Raw genomic sequence first — 18,846 nt, forward strand, 5'->3', positions numbered from 1 at the left:
AAGCCAAAGGTTTTCCCCTGAAAGATCCGAGTAAACTTGAACTCTGAGTCAAAGAGAGAAGTGGGGCTCTATCTGAGTGGTAGAGACCTGGGCATGCATGAGGCCCTGGGTGTACTCGACGCTATCACAAAGCTACATAAATAGAAGAGAGCCTTAGCAAGGTCACTTCCTGTTTTCCTCCAGCGTTAACATAACCTGCTAAAAACACGAACTTCCAGCATGTAAGGAATTTCTGAGGTAACCTGTGAGATTTTGTTTCAGCCGGAAGTAAGAACACCATAGCTAGGAGTCACTTCGAAGAAACCCCAGGACATGCATGCCACTGTGACTCAACATTTCCCTCACCATTTGAGGGAACTTTATGTTTTTTTAGCCATAAACTCGGTCACTTACTTATCAGGCCTCATCTAGACACAGTTTCTTAAATATCAAGGAGAAGAAATTGTACTTTTTTTGTTGTTGGTTGTTTGTTTTACAAACTTTCCATCTTCTTAGGAAAAGCTTTAGGTCGATTCAGCGTGACTGAACAGTTGTAAAAGACGGTCAGATTTACGGAGAGGTTTTCAAGTGGGCTGTTTCTGAACGAGAGAGAGCACACATGCTAACATTCCTTGGGCCGTCTTTAAAATTTGATTGTTTTGGAGTTAGCATCAGCCATGCCTAGCCAAAATTGAATGTTTGGTAAGAACCGGGCTTAAGAAGAAAGTAAAAATAGCTAAATTTAACCCAATTAAAAAAAAGCCTCTCTCACTGTTAAAATAGCAATGGCATCAGAATCCACTCTAAGGTGGAGCCCGGCATGGAGACATACGCCTGTTATCCCAGCACTTCCGAGATGGAAGCAAGAGGGTGAGAAACTCCAGGTCCTTTTCAGCTGTACAGCAAATTGAAGACCATCTTACCATACATGAGAGCCTATGTCAAAATGAAGCAAAAGATGGAGTTCATGCAGACAACTCAGAGATAGGATGCTATTCTAGAAAATTCTATGATACCACTATCTCTGTAGATCAGTTGGGTAACTTCCCATTTATTTCTTGAATGCTTTAAGTACACATCTTTATCCAAAAATAAGAACACCTTTCAGTCATCCTGACAGGTTTTAGGGCTGCCGCTTGCCTTAGAGTTGTTTTTTGTTTTGTTTTGTTTTGTTTTTTTTTTTGTTTTGTTTTGTTCTTTTTTTAAGACCAAACTCAAGTGAACTCACACGAGGAAGTTCAGGCACCTCAAATCCTTTACCTCCTCTCCCACAGGAGGACATCCTGCCCCTTCAGATGAAGACAATCACTTGTGCAGATGCTGATGCCTTCATAGCGGAGAATAGACGGTAAAGATCCTGGGTCTCTTACCTTGAACTGAAGATCCCCAAACCAGGACGAAGGCGAGAGCCAGGACAAGCCTGGTGCCCACAGGAACCTGCCGCATCCTGACCAGCTCAGCCCCTCGCAGCCTCTTGATTAGCAAATGCAGCAGGGTGCTCTCTCTGTCCCTTTTAGAAAGAGGTTCCAAAACCTCAGACCCTGCCCAAGAACACACGTCACAGTTTCCTGAACAAATAGAAAAAGGTCCGCATCAACACTCAGAAAGAAGAAGAAAGTTGCGAAGAAAAAAAGAAACTGTTCATACCCATGATGAAACTCCCCCGGACTCCCCCGCCCCGAGCGATTGTTGTGTAGTTATTTTTTTTTTTCTTTTTCCAAAAAGTTCTGCCATCTGTCGTTTGCATGTTAGTTTAAAAAAAAAAGTTTTTCCAATCAAAAAGCCGAGTCAGCGTTCCGTACACTTTATTTATTTTTTTTCCTCCCTTTCTTCAGGTAACAATCTAAACGGAGGACTCGGCAGTTTGAGAACTGGTGCGGGAAGAGCTCGCTCGGGTACCACCGGCTCGTCCACAGCGCACATCAAAGCACCTCGGAGCTGGGCGCACCGAGTCAGGCGTCAGGCGCAAGCAGGGAACATTCCGTGCCGGGTTCTCAGCCCCCAGGATGAGTGGTCTCGGTTAACACCCAGTGTCTGCTTGGTTTCAGTAGTTTCACTGGATTCCTGGCTTTCTCTGTACCTCACAAATAAGCGAAGACTTCGGTTTTAAAATAAAAGGTTAAACAAACAAAAACAAACAAATAAATAGAAAAACAAACTTAGCCTCCCCCTACTTCTTTAGGTCGGCTGCTCCCAAGGGACTGAGATCAGGTATGTTTTCATCTTTTTTTCCTGTTTTTGTTTGTTTGTTTACTTTGATTTTTTTTTCTTTCTGGCCTTGAGTAAGGCAAAAATCAGGACCGAGGAGGGCAGGTTCCCCCCTCAGAGGGCTGCGGAACGTGAAAACAGACACACACGTACTCCTGTTCTTAATGGACTAGCCGTTCCCTGGCCCTGGAGACCGCAGGGCTTCGGGGAATGGCTGCTCCGTGCCAGCCTCCCAGTAAGGGTGGTTCACACTGTATCTGTAGCGAGACAGCTTTGCTCTGAAGACTCAACCACTCCCCACTGCGGGGTACTTTTTCCTAAGCTGGTCGGATTCCCGCCCACTTTTCATTTTACATTCCTGCCCCTTGGCCATCCTTTGATGGGTGGGAGGAGTTTCCCATCCCTTGTTCTGGGCTTCCTGCTAATTCCTTAGCATTTCCTGATAAGGACCGGCCTTAGAAGCTAATAGCTCAGGAGCCCTGATGGAGAAAACGGAACACAGCGGACTCTCCTCAGAAGCCCCCTCAGAGCCTAGGAATCCTCAACTGTAGCAACCAAACCGCACACAGCCCTAGCATCCGCCCTGTGTGGAATATCAGTATCTGATGGCTTTTCGCCCCTCTGTCTTTCTCCCTTTTCATGATAAGCTTCAATTAAAGCCCTGATAACAAAACCAAAGATCATGCTAACAGCTTCAGTAAGTTTCCCACGGCACCTCCAAGGCAATTAGAAATAATGATGGCTAGTTTAGTCAGTTTCGCACAACCTACAATCACGTGGGAAGGGAGTCTCAGAGAGGGATACCCAGATCAGGCTGGCCATGGACCGGCCTGAGGGGGGTTGTCTTGATGATTTGATGTGGGAAGATCCAGCCCACAGTAGGCAGCATGATCTGGGATCTGGAGGAGCATAGAGTCCCTCTCGGCTTTGAACTGTGGATGTGGTGCAACCGGCTGCTTCAAGTTCACACTGCCTCGACTTCCTCACCATGATGCACTGTAAGTACACTGGAAGCATGAGCTAGAATACGAGCCCTTTCTTCCCCAAGCTGCTTTTTGTCGAGGGAGTTTGTCCCAGCCACAGAAATAAAACTCAAAGAAACACGAATTGTACCTGAAAGTACATTGGGAGATTTTCTCACTTGGAGTTTTTTTTTTCTGCTGCTGAGTCATGGGGATTTTTTTTTTAATTTACTTCCTTATACATTTATTGAGACAGGGTCTCATGTATCCCCTGTTGGCCTTGAACCTGTTGTGTAGCCAAGGATAACCCTGGGCTCCTGACTCTAGTCCTCTCTTCTCACGCTCTCCTGTGAGTGGTCAGACCTGTTCTAGGACTCAGGTGCTCCAAACTATAATCGAGAGATACATGGACAATGAGAAGAAAATCAGATTGATGTGTGAAAGGGAAGTCTTTTCTTTTTCTTTTCTTTTTTTTTTTAAGATTTATTTACTTATGTAAGTGTACGAGTAAGTCGCTGTCTTCAGACACACCAGAAGGGGGCATCAGATCTCATTACAGATGGTTGCAAGCCACCATGTGGTTGCTGGGATTTGAACTCAGAACCTCTGGAAGAGCAGCCAGTGCTCTTAACCGCTGAGCCACCTCTCCAGCCCTAATCATCTTTTCTAATTAAAAATCAGTTAGTGATTGCTTAGAAAAGGTCAGCAGTTGGAGATTTTGCTTTGTTCTTAAGATAGGGTTTGTCTGCATAGCTCTGGCTGTCTTGGCACTCACTCTGTAGATCAGGCTGGCCTCGAACTCAGAGATCTACCTGTGTGTGCTATCACCGGCAGTCTCCGTTGGAGACTTTTTTTTTTCTTTTCTTTTCTTTTTTTCGGAGCTGGGGACCGAACCCAGGGCCTCAGTTGGAGACTTTTAGGAAGAAATTGAAGGGTTGGGGATTTGGCTCAGTGGTAGAGCGCTTGCCTAGCAAGTGCAAGGCTCTGGGTTCAGTCCCCAGCTCTGAAAAAAAGAAAAAAGAAAAGAAAAAAAAAGAAATTGAATGATAAACCCCTTGTTACTTCCCACCCCAGAGATTACTAAAGCCATGCCCTGCCCCTGGCAGTTCAAAGCTGCCCATGGCACCCAGCACACTGGGACCCTCTTCATCACTTTTTATTGCCAGAGGGCTCAGCTTCCTCTGGCATATGCGACCTACCCAAGTTCAAGGTCTCCACTCACTGATGAGTCTGGAACTTACTACGTGGGCCAAGCTGGGCAGATTCAGAGAGGTCCTCTCGCCCTGGTCTCCTATGCACTGGGAGTAAAGGCATGGGCCACCACAGGCAGTCATTTATTTTCTTGGAGGCAGGCTCTCTGGTAGCTCAGGCTAGCCTTGAACTCACCATGTACCTGAGGATGACCCTGAACTCACGGTCCACCTGCCTCAACTTCTCCAGTGCTGGGACTACAGGCGTGTGCTCTCCATGTGCACCGTAACACAGCCCAGCACTGTCCAGACTTCCCAATCCAGCCTCACTCCTGTTTCCTTGTATGCCCCAAAGAACCCAAAATTAAGTCGGAAGTACTTGGCATTGGATCATTGGATTAGAGTTGCCAGTCACGGAGGAAGGAGGAAGTGCTCTCTCCTTAACGTGTAACCACAGCACATTAAGCAGGTCAACGGCCTTTTCATTTCCATCTCCGGGGCTGACCGCATTGACCAATTAAATTACTACACTTTGGTTGGTCCTTATTTTGTGCTAGACTCTAAGCCTCTTCCTCCCCCCCCCCCCCCGCCCTTGTCTTCACTGCAAGCACAAAAAAAAAAAAAAGGAACAGACTCCCTTAGTGAGCTGCTACTGGAAGTCTATGGTCACTGGGGTAACGGTAGCGCTGATAAGAACAGAGTGTCTGTCTAGCACGCAAGGGAGCCTGGCTTCATTCCTCGGAAACTCACACACCAGAGATCTAGGAGACAATCTCCCTATCTCTTTGATGGCAGCTAGGGTAGAATTTCTTTTTTTTTTTTTTTTCTTTTTTTCGGAGCTGGGGACCGAACCCAGGGCCTTGCGCTTGCTAGGCAAGTGCTCTACCACTGAGCTAAATCCCCAACCCTAGGGTAGAATTTCAAACTTGCAACACAACAGACTAGGCTGGCTTTGAACCAGCAGAGACCTTCCTGCCTCTGTCTCCCAAGTGAGATTAAAGGAGTGCACAAAAGCCCTGGTCCTTGTTCTTGCTGGATCAGGGTTCAACCACTGAGCTATCCTGAGACCCTAGAAAAGTGGGTTTTTTTTTTCTTTTTTTTGGAGCTGGGGACTGAACCCAGGGCCTTGCGCTTGCTAGGCAAGCGCTCTACCACTGAGCTAAATCCCCAACCCCGAAAAGTGGGTTTTTTATTTTATTTATTTATTTTTTTTAAATATTTATTTTATTATATATGAGTACACTGTAGCTGTCTTCAGACACACCAGAAGAGGCATCAGATCCATTACAGATGGTTGTGAGCCACCATGTGGTTGCTGGGAATTGAACTCAGGACCTCTGGAAGAGCAGTCAGTGCTCTTAACCGCTGAGCCATCTCTCCAGCCCAAAAGTGGGGTTTTTTTTTTTTTTTTGGTTCTTTTTTTGTGGAGCTGGGGACCGAACCCAGGGCCTTGCGCTTCCTAGGCAAGCGCTCTACCACTGAGCTAAATCCCCAACCCCCAAAAGTGGGTTTTTTAAAAGATTTTTTTTGTGTGTATGAATGTGTGCCTACATATATGTATGTATGTGTGTATGTATTTGTATGTATGTATGTTATATGTATGTGCACTGTGTGTGTCTAGTGCCCAAGGAGGTGTCATCAGATCCCTTGGACCTATAGTTACAGAGCTGTCAGCCAACATGTGGGTTCTTGAAACTGATCTAGTATCTCTCTCCCCGCAAATCATTTTGATAGTTTACAAAAAAAAAAAAAAAGACTTAAAAAAAAAAGCTATTTTAGAGGCTAGAGAAATGGCTCAGCAGTTAATAACACTGGCTACTCTTCCCGAGGGCCTGGGTTTGATTTCTAGCACCTACATAGTGGCTCACAAGCGTCTGTAACTCCAGTTCCAGGGGATCTGATGCCCACCTCTGGCTCCTGCAGACACCAGGCACACACATGGTGCACACACATGCATGTGGGTCACATATAGGAAATAAGCTAAGTAAAAATATTTTTAAGGGGTTAGGGATTTAGCTCAGTGGTAGAGCGCTTGCCTAGCAAGTGCAAGGCCCTGGGTTCAGTCCCCAGCTCCGAAAAAAAAAAAAAGAAAAAAAAAAGGAAAAAATATTTTTAAAAGCTAAGCACAGTGCCACACATCTTTAATCCCAGCACTGGGGAGGCAGAGGCAGGCAGATCTCTGAGTTCAAGGCCAGCCTGGTCTACAGAGTGAGTTCCAGGACAGCCAGGGCTACACAGAGAAACCCTGTCTCAAAAGTAAATAAATAAATAAATAAATAAATAAAATTTAATAGAGAGCAAGCCTTGGCTAGCTTCTCTTGGAGCTCGATGAGACTAAAGCAATCAGGCCAGAGACCAGGCCTTAAAACACACCTGTAAAAGAAATGTTCTTAGGGCTTGTGAGCACAGGTTAGTGGCAGAGCATGAGTCCGGACAGTCAACCTGAGATTGACAGCAATAACAGTAACTACTATTGTTATTATTTACCTCAAGGCAGTGGAGCTGGGAATCACTGTGGTCAGGATAACTGCAGAGAAAGAACATTTGGGGGGGCCAAACAATCCTGCTGTGTCACAAGCGAAGTGTCCTCCGATTTTGGGAACATCCACGGAAATACTCACATTCACTCACGGGGGTGAAAGTGAGGTCCCTTCCACTTCGACTCTTTTGCCAAGAACTTGAAGACAGGAAAATGAGACCTACTTCAACTAACTCATAAGGGATTGCAAGAATGACATTCAAATACGTCTCAAAAAGACAGATGGGGAGATGGGGGGCGGGGAGGGCCCAACCTTAGTCAATCGAGGCGTCCCCCAGGTACATCCTACCTTCAGAGAAGACCAAGGAGGGCTGTGTTTGCATTGGCTCACAGGGTGGTTCTCTAAAGAGAGAGGGTGAGCTCATTCTCCTTTTGCACTGGTGAGGATGGGCGAGCAGAGCAGGTCTGCGGAATTTCTAAGTGTGCCCATGTTTTATATTCCCAAATATGGAGTCGCTCAGCCGGAATACACGTACTGAGTGTGTCTGGACCCCAGCCTGTGCTCTTCCCACTCAGTGGCTAACTTTGGCTAAGGAGGCCACTATTAGCTAAGCCGCTTGAGTTCACAGGGCTCCCTGAAGGCTCAGACCCTGAGGAACCTCTTCTGACAGCTTTCCTGTCCAATGCTAGCCTTTCTCAGCTCCCACAGGGATCCCCAAATATTCCTTCCACTCATTATAACCCCCACGCCACTACCTTGGTCTCTGCTGACAGTTGATGAAGGCAAATCCCATAGTGTGTGTGTGTGTGTGTGTGTGTGTGTGTGTGTGTGGTGTGTGTGTGGTGTGTGTGTGGTGTGTGTGTGGTGTGTGTGTGTGTGTGTGTGTGTGGTGTGTGTGTGGTGTGTGTGTGTGTGTGTGGTGTGTGTGTGGTGTGTGTGTGGTGTGTGTGTGGTGTGTGTGTGGTGTGTGTGTGGTGTGTGTATGGTGTGTGTGTGTGTGGTGTGTGTGTGGTGTGTGTGTATGTGGTGTGTGTGGTGTGTGGTGTGTGTGTGTGTGTGTGTGTGTGGTGTGTGTGTTAGAGCACATGCTGGTACAGGTGCCGCAGCACTATTTCATGCACATCTTTGAAGTGTGAACATTTAAAAACCCATTCATTTTCTTAAAAAAAAAAAACAAACCAATAACTTTCTTTTCCTCGTTTTTTGAAATGAGGTCTTAGTCTTTAGCACAGGCTAGACCGGAACTTGCAGCAATTCTCCTGCCTCGGACTTCCAGGTGCTGAGATTACAGGCATGAGCTGTCACATCCAGCACATTACATTTTAGTAGAACTGATCCCCAAGCAACTTTACTCCTGACCTTTCAGCTCTATGATGCCGTGAGCATGGAACGCACTCTTCGGGAGCTGTACTGGAGTTCTGAATGTGCTCTTTGTGAAGGCTATGTGAAGGCTATGTGACCCTCTATCGTCCTGCAGTGGGTGAGCTGTGACTCACAGAGAGCCCACAAGCAGACGTGGAGGTGAGGGAGACTCCACAGTGGCCTGGGGAGTGATGGGTAATTCATTTGTGATGGGTCAATGGGATATGGCACCCTACATCACAAAGCACCCGTGCCGTTGTCATGACAGTGGGTCTCAACCCCAGTCCTCTCCAACTGAAACTTGTCCAGCCTTTGCTCCTTCATAGAGAATGTCATTAACACCATGACCCACAGCGGTGAGTTTAAAATTTAATCCTCGGGGTTGGGGATTTGGCTCAGTGGTAGAGCGCTTGCCTAGGAAGCACACGGCCCTGGGTTGGGTACCCAGCCCCAAAAAAAAGAAAAGAAAAAAAAAATTAATCCTCAAGGCAAGAGTTGAGGGGCTGGCTCCATGGTTAAGAACGCTTGCTGCTCTTCCAAACCACATGGTGGCTCACAATCATCTGTAATTGGATCTGATGCCCTCTCTTCTGCTGGGTCAAGGTCAGTGTGGTCACATACATAATATAAGTAAATAAATCTTAAAAAAAAAAAAAGGAAAGTACTATTGAGTATAATGGATTCCATCTGTAATCCCAGAGCATGTGAGGCGGGAGGAGAGCTATGAGTTCAAGACCACCCTGCCTAGAATGAGACCCTGTCTCAAAAAACAAAAATATCCTCATGCTAGGCCTAATGGTGCACAGCTTTGATCCTAGCATGGGGGAGGAGAGACGGAGGCAGGCAGATCTGAGTTTGAGGCCACCCTAGGCTACGTACTGAGTTCTGGGCCAGCCAGAACGATGCAATGAGACCTATCTATAAAAATAAATGAATGAATAGCCAAGACAGGCTGAGGTGAAGGGCTGGAGTAAGGCCAAGGAAGAAAGAACAAAAACCCGATATAAGTGAATACAGGCACACGAAACTTGCTCGGCATAGTTTAGTGCGAAACCTCAACCTTGGAACCATAAAGTTTGTTATAAGACCCTTCATATTTCATACGACCAAGAAGACTCATCTCAGAGGCCTTTCTGGTGACCATATTGTGATTGGGGGTGGGGTGGGGGTGTCTGTGTGTTGCTAAGCACCCCACCCAAGCCCACTGTGAAGAGCTATTCTATTGTTTAGGACCAAACTCTTCAACATGGAGGACACTTATGGCTGCCAAGGGCATGAAATGGGACAAATCCAACTCAGGATTCATATATATATAATATTTGATTAGATTGGTAGGTTTATTTGATTTGAAGCTTTTTGAGATGGAGTCTCGTATAGCCCAGCCTGGCCCCCAACTCCCTCAAGCTCCTGATTCCCCTGCCTCCATCTCTCAAGGGTTGGGATTACGGGCGTGTGGGAACACAAAGTCTATGCAGAACTGAGGATGGACCTGAGAGCTTCCTGCAATGCTCTACCAACTAAACCGCACTTGCAACCCTTAGGGACCATGCTCATACCTACGATGCAGACAGGGAAACTGAGTCAAAAAGAGGTTGAAGTCTGACCCCCGGACCTCATACGGCCCATTTGTGGTCCTTGCATGGACTCTTTTTTTTTTTTTTTTTTTTTAGGAGGAAGGCATTTCCTTGATTAGCTCTATTCTCCCAGCAAGTCCGTCTCACCTCTGCCCTGGTAGTGGAAAAACAAACATGTTACCTAGCACAGTGAGCTCACACCTTGAATCCCAGCACTTGAGGAGGCAGAGGCAAGCGCATCTCTGTGAGTTCGAGGCCAGCCAGGACTACAAAGTGAGACCCTCTCAAAGCAAAACACCAACAGAGATGCCCCTGTCTGTTGTGAGCAAAGAAACCCAGAGTGGAGCTGACTGATGGAAGCATGTCCTACTACGGCGAGTCTTCGGTGGTGTGTGAGCCACCAGTGTCCTTATTGTCTAAAGGTTAGACATTTGCAAGGTTTTTGTTGTTGATTTTTTTGGTTTTTTTTTTTTTTTTTTTTTGGCAAAGACATCCCCCACCCCCACCTCCCCCACACCATTTGCACAATACTTTCCAAACCTTCCCAACGGACAGACAGTTAACTGCTTGCAGAAGAACCTTTCCACAATGAAAACTATATGTTGCAGTGGGAAGAGGGCATTCACCTTTTATTTATTAAATTTCAGCTCTAGGATCAACCCGTGCTCAGCTCGCCCCCTCTCCACGGACCTCCCGTCCTGCCTGGCTCTCCTGGACTTTTTTTTCCTGACCAAAGACTAACTCTTGCCTGTCTTTTCCTCAAACCAAGTCAGATGGTTTTGTATTGAATGCTAAAGTCTCAATGCAAAGGTTCTGAGATGGCTCAGCTGGTAACTTGCCACCAAGGTAATGACCTGAGTTAACCCCAGAACCAACTCGGTGGAAGGAGAGAACCAACTTACACACACATACACATACGTACACACATACACACACACATACACATACATACACACATACACATACACACATACACACACATACACATACATACACATACATACACATACACACACAAACACACAGGCATACATACACATATACACATACATACACACACAAATACACATACACATATATACACACACACATACATACATACACACATACACATACATACACACAGGCATACACACAGGCATACACACACATACATGCACACATACACACATACACACACATACATACACATACATACACATACACACACAAACACATACACACATATACATACACACATATATACACACACATACACATACATACACACACATACACACAAGCATACACACACATACATGCACACATACACACACATACAGATACATACACATACACATACACACAGGCATACACACATACACATACACACATACACATACACACACATACACACACACATACACACAGGCATACATACACACATACACATACATACACACAGGCATACATACACACATACACATACATACACACACATACACACACACATACACATACACACATACACACACACACACACACTTTTTAAGTTTCAAGGGTAGCAGGCTGAGCACTGCATTACACACTTATAACACCAACATTTGAGACATATAAATAGAAAGACCAGGAGTTCCAGGTTGTCCTCAGCTACATAGTGAGTCTGAGGTTAGCCTGGACTATAAAGTGAGACCCTGTCTCAAGAAAACAAAACAGAAAAGTTTCAATACTGACTATAGTGCCATTAATTCTTATAATTCTAGTTGCTTGGGAAGCTGAGGTAGGGCCTGGGCTATAGCACCCTAGTTTAAAGCTAGGCTGCACCAGGTAGGACCTAGTCTCTCAAAGGAACAAAGGACTGAGGATATCCGGGGTGAAACATATACACATGCATGCATGTATACACATGTACACATGAATGCATGTATACACATGTATGCACACACATATACACATGAATGCATGTATACACATGTATGCACACACATATACACATGCATGCACATATACACATGTATGCCCACATACATATACACATACATACACTATACACATGTATGCCCACACATATACACATGCATGCACATATACACATAAATGCACACACACATATACACATGCATGCACATATACACATAAATGCACACACACATATACACATGCATGCACATATACACATAAATGCACACACACATGCATGTGCACACACATGCAAGCATACATATACACTGCACATATTGCTTTATGCACAGTTATCATCATTATTAAGGACATTGAAGGTCAGTGAGCAGCCCAATGTATGTTCATTTGTTTGTTTTCAGACAGGGCCTATGTGGCTATTATATAGCCCAGGCTGGCCTATATCGTTCTGCTTCAGCCTCCCAAATGCTGTGGTGATAGGATCTGGGCATCTCCTGTACATGAAGACCACTGAGGCCCAATAGAGAAGCAGCTGCTTACTCAAGGCCATGCACACTTGTGAAAGAGCTGGGATAGGAGCTCTTTCCACAAGCCACATTGGTCTGATTTCCGTTAGCCCGGGGCCTTGCACAGAGCTGGTCTAGGATGGGGTAAATCATCCCTACCCACAGGAGAATTACAATACAATTAGCATCTTCCTCCCTTCCTTTGGCCCCTCCTCAGACTCCTTATCTTTTGGGTGGCCCCCTTCCTGCTGTTTGGGTTGGATTTTATTTCTTGTAGACTCTGGCTGCTCTCCAGACCTAAAAGGCTCTTAGCCCCATTATCCTGACAGGCTGAGTCCCTAACCCTGGCTGAAATGTTGTCTTTTTATGGAAGTAGGCCCAGACACCTCACTAGTACTTTGACCTCACCTACATCCTTTTCTTGAGGGAGCCATGCCCACTTGCTTTCTTCCCCAGCCTTCCCTAAAGCATTAACTCATCCCCTGCCATGCGTGTAGGATGCCAAGCACAGGAGAAAGGAATCGGATGTGTTTTCAAAAGCCTAGGAGAGTCCCTGCCTGCAGCAGATGCTCACAAGCCCTGAGATGGAAACGGTCTAGCCTGTGCTTAATGTCCAGAAATTCATACAGCAGGGACCTCTGAGCAAGATCAAGGTGTGTGTCTCTTCCACACTCCCCAGAGTACCTGACATGTTAGGCCCTTGGGCTCAAAATAAACTCTCATCTGTATAAAATGTTGGGAGGACCTGGGGCTTGAATCTAAACACCTTTTTTTTGATTTTTTTTTTTTTTTGGTTCTTTTTTTCGGAGCTGGGGACCGAACCCAGGGCCTTGCGCTTCCTAGGTAAGCGCTCTACCACTGAGCTAAATCCCCAGCCCCCTTTTTTTTGATTTTTAACTGTGTTTTTTCTATGTGTGTTCATGTGTGGGTGTGTGTGCCTGTGTATGAAGGTGCCCAGCAGCCAGAGGCATCCAATACCCTGGAGCTGGCGTTACAGGTGGTTGGCTCTGAGGATCAAAGCAAGTGGCAGGTCAGTCTGGTCTACATGGCCATATCCTGTCCTACAAAAAGAGAAGAAAAACAAAGAAAGAAAAATAAAAAAAAGGAAGGAAGGAAGGAAGAAAGGTAGGCCAGGGAAAACAACAAGAACAACAAAACACTAAACACAAATAAAATTCCAAACAGGGACTGAAGACCCCAGTGTGGTTTGCCCCCAGGGTATCCCTGGGCACGATTCCAGCCCAATACATGAGCAGTAAGAGGGCGCACCTGGGCAACACTAATGCTTTCCTTGGGCTGGCGACAGCAGATCAGCCCAGGGAAAGGAGCCAGGTCCCCCTCGCTGCATAGAAGAATGCTTTGGACAGATTTCCAGCCACCCTGAGATTGTTTTCAAGTCTTGAAAGGCAGGGCCTGTCTGCGGGTTCTCCCTCTCCACAGGTGATGGGGCTTGAGAAAATATGTCTATGTGGAGTCCAGGAGACTTCAATCAGATGTTTAAACAATGCCTCATTTAGAAGATGAACCAGCACAATGTAACCAGGGGGGGAGTTTGGAATCTCTACCTTGGGAGTGACAGATCTTCCAAAATGAAAAGAGGCCAGGCATGGTGGCTGCCTCCTGTAATCCCAGCACTGGGGTGGCAAAGGCAGGAGGATCAGGAGTTCAAGGACCGGCTTTCCCTGAATAATGAATTCAAGGATAGTGTGGGCCAAATGAAACCCTGCCTTAAAACTAGAATAGAGGAGAATGGAGGGAGGGATCAAAGGGGAGCAGGAAGAAAAACAGTGATGTTTACAGGACCAAGACTTCACTGCTTTTCTAAACCATGAACTGTAACATTGGAGTCAAACGACGTGACTGCGACCCAGGGCTGCTAGGGAGACTGCATGGATTCCCTGTGATCGCAGCCATTTTTGTCTTGGTTTCTCTGTCATTTGTTTGTTAACCAAACAAATGGGTTGGGGTTTTTTTCCCTGTTTTTTGTCTGTCTGTTTGTTTGTTTGTTTTTGGAGACAGAGTTTCTCTGTGTAGCCTTGGCTATCTTGGAACTTGCTCTGTAGACCAGACTGGCCTCAATCTGCCTGCCCTCTGCCTCACATGGGCTGGAATTAAAAGGCATGCACCACCGCGTCTTTTTAAATATTCAATTTCTTAGAAGTTTTATACGTGTTTGTGCACACACGAGTGTGTTCCAGTGCCTGGAGAGGCCAGAAGAGGACGTCAGATCCCCTGTAGCTGGCTTGAGACCCTTGTGTGTTATTCCATTGTGGTGGCAGGGAACTTAACTGGGGTCCTCAGGATGCATAATTACTTTCAATCCCTGAGCCATCTCTCCAGCCCGGGTTTCCCGTCTCTTAAACAGGGTCATGAAACACTGTTAGGATCAAACAATACACACCACAGGAGTTAGCTGCTGTGTCCCTGAGTAGAATGCTGTTTTCGCCACACAGAGTTCTAGATGTAATTCATCTTTCTCAGAGGGAGCCAGCAATAAGGGCCCAAAGAGACATGGATAGCCCCAGCTGTAGGCAGAACTCCCAGAAGACACAAGGGAAAGGGAAGAACTTAAGGCAGCTGACCACAGACTGTAGATAAGTGGGGAGTTGGAAGGGAAAAAATAGCAACATTTTTTTAGAGAAATCTCAAACCCACTCAGGGGCAGAGGCAGGAAGATCTTTAGTTCTAGGTCAGCCTGAGCTGGAAAGCTGACCCTGTTTCATAAAAACTTAAAAAAAAAATTTTTTTTCTTTAAAAGAGAGAAATGTGGGCAGGAAGGATGGCTCAGCGGATAAGAGCACTGACTGCTCTTCCAGAGGTCCTGAGTTCAATTCCCAGCAACCACATGGTGGCTCACAACCATCTGTAATGGGATCCGATGCCCGCTTCTGGTATGTCTGAAGACAGGGACAGTGTACTATAAACAAACAAACGAACAAATTAATAAAGTAATATGTTATTTTAAAAAGAGAAATAGAAAAACCCTTCTTTTTCTTCTTCAACTTCCTCCTCCTCCTCATCTTCTTTTTGGAGGCAGGGTTAAAACAGGGTTTTACTATATAGCCCTGTCTGTTTCTGGTACTCACTCTGTAAACAAGGCTAGCCTCAACCTTAGAAATCCACTCACTTCTGCCTCCCGATTGCTGGGATTAAAGGCTTTTTATTTTTTTAAGGGAAAGTGAGGAAGGGCCTATTATGTACTAGGAAAGATCGCCTCTTCAACCACGTCTGCCAAGTTGACCACACATCTCTATGTGCTTGTGAAGCAGGCGGGTTTGAGGCTGGCTGACAAGAGGGAGGAAACAGGGGTGTGTTCAACTCTGTTCTGTGCTGCAGACTTGGTGTAATTAAAATCACCCACAGACACCAAGGGCAGCCCCTGCTTATCTCTGAGCTTTTCACAGATGAATGCATTTAACACACACACTCTCTCTCTCTCTCTCTCCCTCTCTCTCTCTCTCTGAAGTTTTTGGGACAGTATAGATTAAAGAGACTGAGGGTATTAAAGGATCACAGCATTAGGAAGGTTGAGAACCAGTGGACCAGAGGAAGGTTTGTCTGGTATACAGCAGGCTCTCAGTGTGCCCCGTGCCTGAGGCTCAGGCATGGCTGGATCTGTGACTAACAGATAAATCCTGGGGGGCATGAGTGGAACCTCTTTCCTTCCAGGTCTCAGTGAATGAAGAAGAGTCTAGACCAATCAATCACCCAGCACACAGAGCCGCTTGCTGAAGTACAGAGAGGAGGGGGATCAGCACAAAGACCAGTTTGCTCCCACAAAATACACTTGAAAAAACAAAAAGCCTACTCTGGGTGGTGATGGCGGCGCGTACCTTCAGTCCAGGCATTTGGGAGGCAGGGGCAGGCATATCTCTGAGCTCAAGGCCAGCCTGGACTACACAGAGAAACCCTGTTTTGAAAACCAAAACCAACCAACCAAACCAATCAACCAAATAAACAAAAGAACGGGGTTTGGTAACTCATGCTTATAATCCCATATTGGGAAAGTAGAGACAGGCAGATCCCTGGGGCCCGGCTGGCTGACCAGCCTATCTGAGTCAACAAGTTCCAGACACCAAAACCACGTGAGTCTCCAAAAGCAGGTGGATGCAGCCTGAGGAACTACACCCAGGGTTGCCCTCTGACCTCTCCACAGAGGGAGGTAGGAGGGAAGGATGAAGGGGAGGGAAGGGAGGGGAGGGGGAGAGAGAGGGAGATAACCTCCCATCTCCAAACCCTTGACAACCAGAATCATCTAGTCATCTAGTCAAACATGAATGTCTGTGCAGAAATTTCCAGGCAGACCTCTTACTCCTGCCCTGACCATCCATGGGATAGGCTCTTCCTGATAGCGCCCTTGGATGCCCCTGTGCTTGTTTATGGGAAACAGAGATAGGGCCGGTCCCCCAGAGCGTGAGTGACACGGGTCCCAGAGGGTCCAAGTCCAGGAATAGGGAGGGACCTGAGACACCGGATTGCTTGTGTGTCAACTCCCTATGCCGGAAGACTATTACCTTAGGACAGACCAGCTCGATGACGTAGGAGTCACTATGCTTGCTCTTCCCAGGTCGAGGAGACTGAAGCTGGGCTAGCTTTGTGTGCTGGCCCAGTATCTCATAGATGTCCATGCCCCTCCACCCCACCTGTCTCCACGTGATCAGCACGTGAGATCCACCAGAGCAATTCGGTTCAAAACTTTTTGGGGGTGGGGAGGCCAAACGACCCTTTCACAGGGGTCACCTAAGACCATCAGAAAACACAATATATACTGGCCCATAACAGTAGCAGATTACAGTTATGAAGTAGCAACAAAAATAACTTTGCGGCTGGGGTCACCACGGCGTGAGGAACTGTATTAAAGGGTCACAGCATTAGGATGGTTGAGAACCACTGGACCAGAGGAAGGCCTGTCTGGTATACAGCGGGCTCTCAGTGTGCCCCGTGCCTGAGGCTCAGGCATGGCTGGATCCGTGACTAACAGACAGCATGAGGACAAAGAGCTGAGCAGAGTGAACTGTCCCCATCTGTCACATGAGTACCCTCAGGAGCCTAATGAACTTCCTTGAACTCAGTGTCTATACCTGTGTAAATAGGGCGTGATTAACCTCCTTACAGACGTTAGAAGGGTAGAGTTGATCCTGTTGTTTTGGGATAAGGTCTTGCCCCTAGCCTCAAACTCAGTTGCTATGCTACTGAGAATAATCACCCATCCTCAGATCTCCGTATCCATCCCCCAAGGGCTGGGATCGCAGGCACGTTCCCAGACTTCAGGTTTATGCAGTGGTGGCAATCAAACCCAGGGCTTGTGCATGCTGATCAGACACACTCCAACCGCCGCTGCATCCCAGCCCCTAGGAGAGTCGGGTTGCAGTGCCCCTGGCCTGTTAGCACTCCGTGGCATCAGCTCTCTACCCATTAGCATATCTGCTGGCTGTCAACAGTGTCACTCTTGCGATGCTCCACTTCTGTTCCTAGCTGTTGACGCTGTCACCTGCTGCACAAGGCTATGGGGGGTGTTGCATGTACTCGCCTTAGTGTACTGCTAGTAAAACACTACAAGAAACCAGCATCTAGCGGTGCGGCGGCGGCGGCAGCGGGGGCGCGATGCACAACACTCAGGAGCCGGAGGCAGGTGATCTCTAAGTTCAAGGTCTGCAAAGCTAGTTCCAAAATTGAGCAGAAGAACCCTGTCTTGAAAGCCAAAAAGCAAAACAAAATAACAAAAAACCCAGTGTCGGGGTTGGGGATTTAGCTCAGCGGTAGAGCACTTGCCTAGCAAGCGCAAGGACCTGGGTTTGGTCCCCAGCTCCGGGGGAAAAAAAAAAGAAAAAGAAAAAGAAAAAAACCCAGTGTCCTGTGACATATACCATTCTCTGGGGAATCTTGCAAGTTGAGTGGCCATCCAGTTGGGTATGTGGATTAATGAGAGTCAGCAGTCCACACCAAGACGCAGGTCCTCTGGAAGTCAGTGCTTTCAACCCCTGGCTCCAAGACGGGGTTATCATTGGCTTGTAGTTCACTCAGTAGGCTAAGATGGCTGGCCAGAAACCCCAGTGAACCCCAGGGAGGTTTTTTTTTTTTTTTTTTTTTTTTTTTTTTTTTTTTTTTTTTTGTGATCTTACTCTTACGTGCTCAAACGGTTGGAGGTATACGGAATTTGGTTATATATTTACTAAAACCCATCAGGTTTGGTGGCAAATGCTGGTTATCAGATAGGCCAGCCTGGGCTACAAGCCAAGACCTTATCTCAAAAAACAAACAAAGCCAAAACAAAACAAAAACACAATTGGGAGTCGAGATACGTGACTACAATCCTAGGAGGAGTCAGGGGGATCAGGAGTTCGAGGCTATTGTTAAACCATCCTACTAAACCCCTTTATTTGGGAAGAACTGACTTCATGACGCCATGATTAGAAAGTCTAGGCTCCTATGCTGGAAATTACAGGTAACCTCCCTGATAATAATAATAAAATTATTATTTTATTTTTGCAATATTGCGGATAAACATGCCAGACAAGCAGCCTAACCCCAGACCGTGTGTGTTCTCTCTGTCTCTCTGGGTCTTTCTCTGACTCAGAGATGCCCACAGAACATGCATTCCGTCCAGGTTCCGCCAGCCAATCACAGTGGCTCATAGAAATCACCAGGCCCCCCCCCCCCCTTTCCTTTCCTCCGGGATCGCCATC

At 46.6% G+C, this 18,846-nt stretch overlaps 1 protein-coding gene, 1 long non-coding RNA gene and 1 pseudogene across 7 annotated transcripts in view; 2 read left to right on the forward strand and 1 right to left on the reverse strand.

The window, feature by feature from the left end:
* The window catches only part of Srgn (serglycin), a 36,789-nt gene that overhangs the window by 13,147 nt on the left and 4,796 nt on the right, over positions 1-18,846 (reverse strand). The window contains exons 1-2 of one of the 3 annotated variants that reach the window (XM_039099046.2): positions 1,627-1,645; positions 1,350-1,547 (exon numbers count right to left, since the gene is read on the reverse strand). In XM_039099046.2, the coding sequence (XP_038954974.1) occupies positions 1,350-1,547; positions 1,627-1,630 (202 nt within the window). In that variant the 5' untranslated portion in view covers positions 1,631-1,645. Of the gene's footprint in view, positions 1-1,349; positions 1,548-1,626; positions 1,646-18,846 lie in introns of those variants that run through there. The other 2 variants (NM_020074.3, XM_006256484.5) reach the window with 2 other exon arrangements.
* On the forward strand, positions 1,546-15,962 carry LOC108353232 (uncharacterized). 4 transcript variants are annotated; one of them, XR_010061120.1, is made up of 5 exons: positions 1,546-1,672; positions 1,815-3,185; positions 9,852-12,813; positions 14,919-15,051; positions 15,830-15,962. It is a non-coding gene; the product is annotated as an uncharacterized LOC108353232 (long non-coding RNA). The 4 variants fall into 4 exon arrangements; XR_010061117.1 differs by having other exon boundaries at positions 9,852-15,962; XR_010061119.1 differs by having other exon boundaries at positions 1,573-1,726; positions 9,852-15,962.
* The window catches only part of LOC134483919 (large ribosomal subunit protein eL39-like), an 887-nt pseudogene continuing 348 nt past the window's right edge, over positions 18,308-18,846 (forward strand).

This window comes from Rattus norvegicus, chromosome 20 (assembly GCF_036323735.1).
Source record: "Rattus norvegicus strain BN/NHsdMcwi chromosome 20, GRCr8, whole genome shotgun sequence".
Lineage (NCBI taxonomy): Eukaryota > Metazoa > Chordata > Mammalia > Rodentia > Muridae > Rattus > Rattus norvegicus.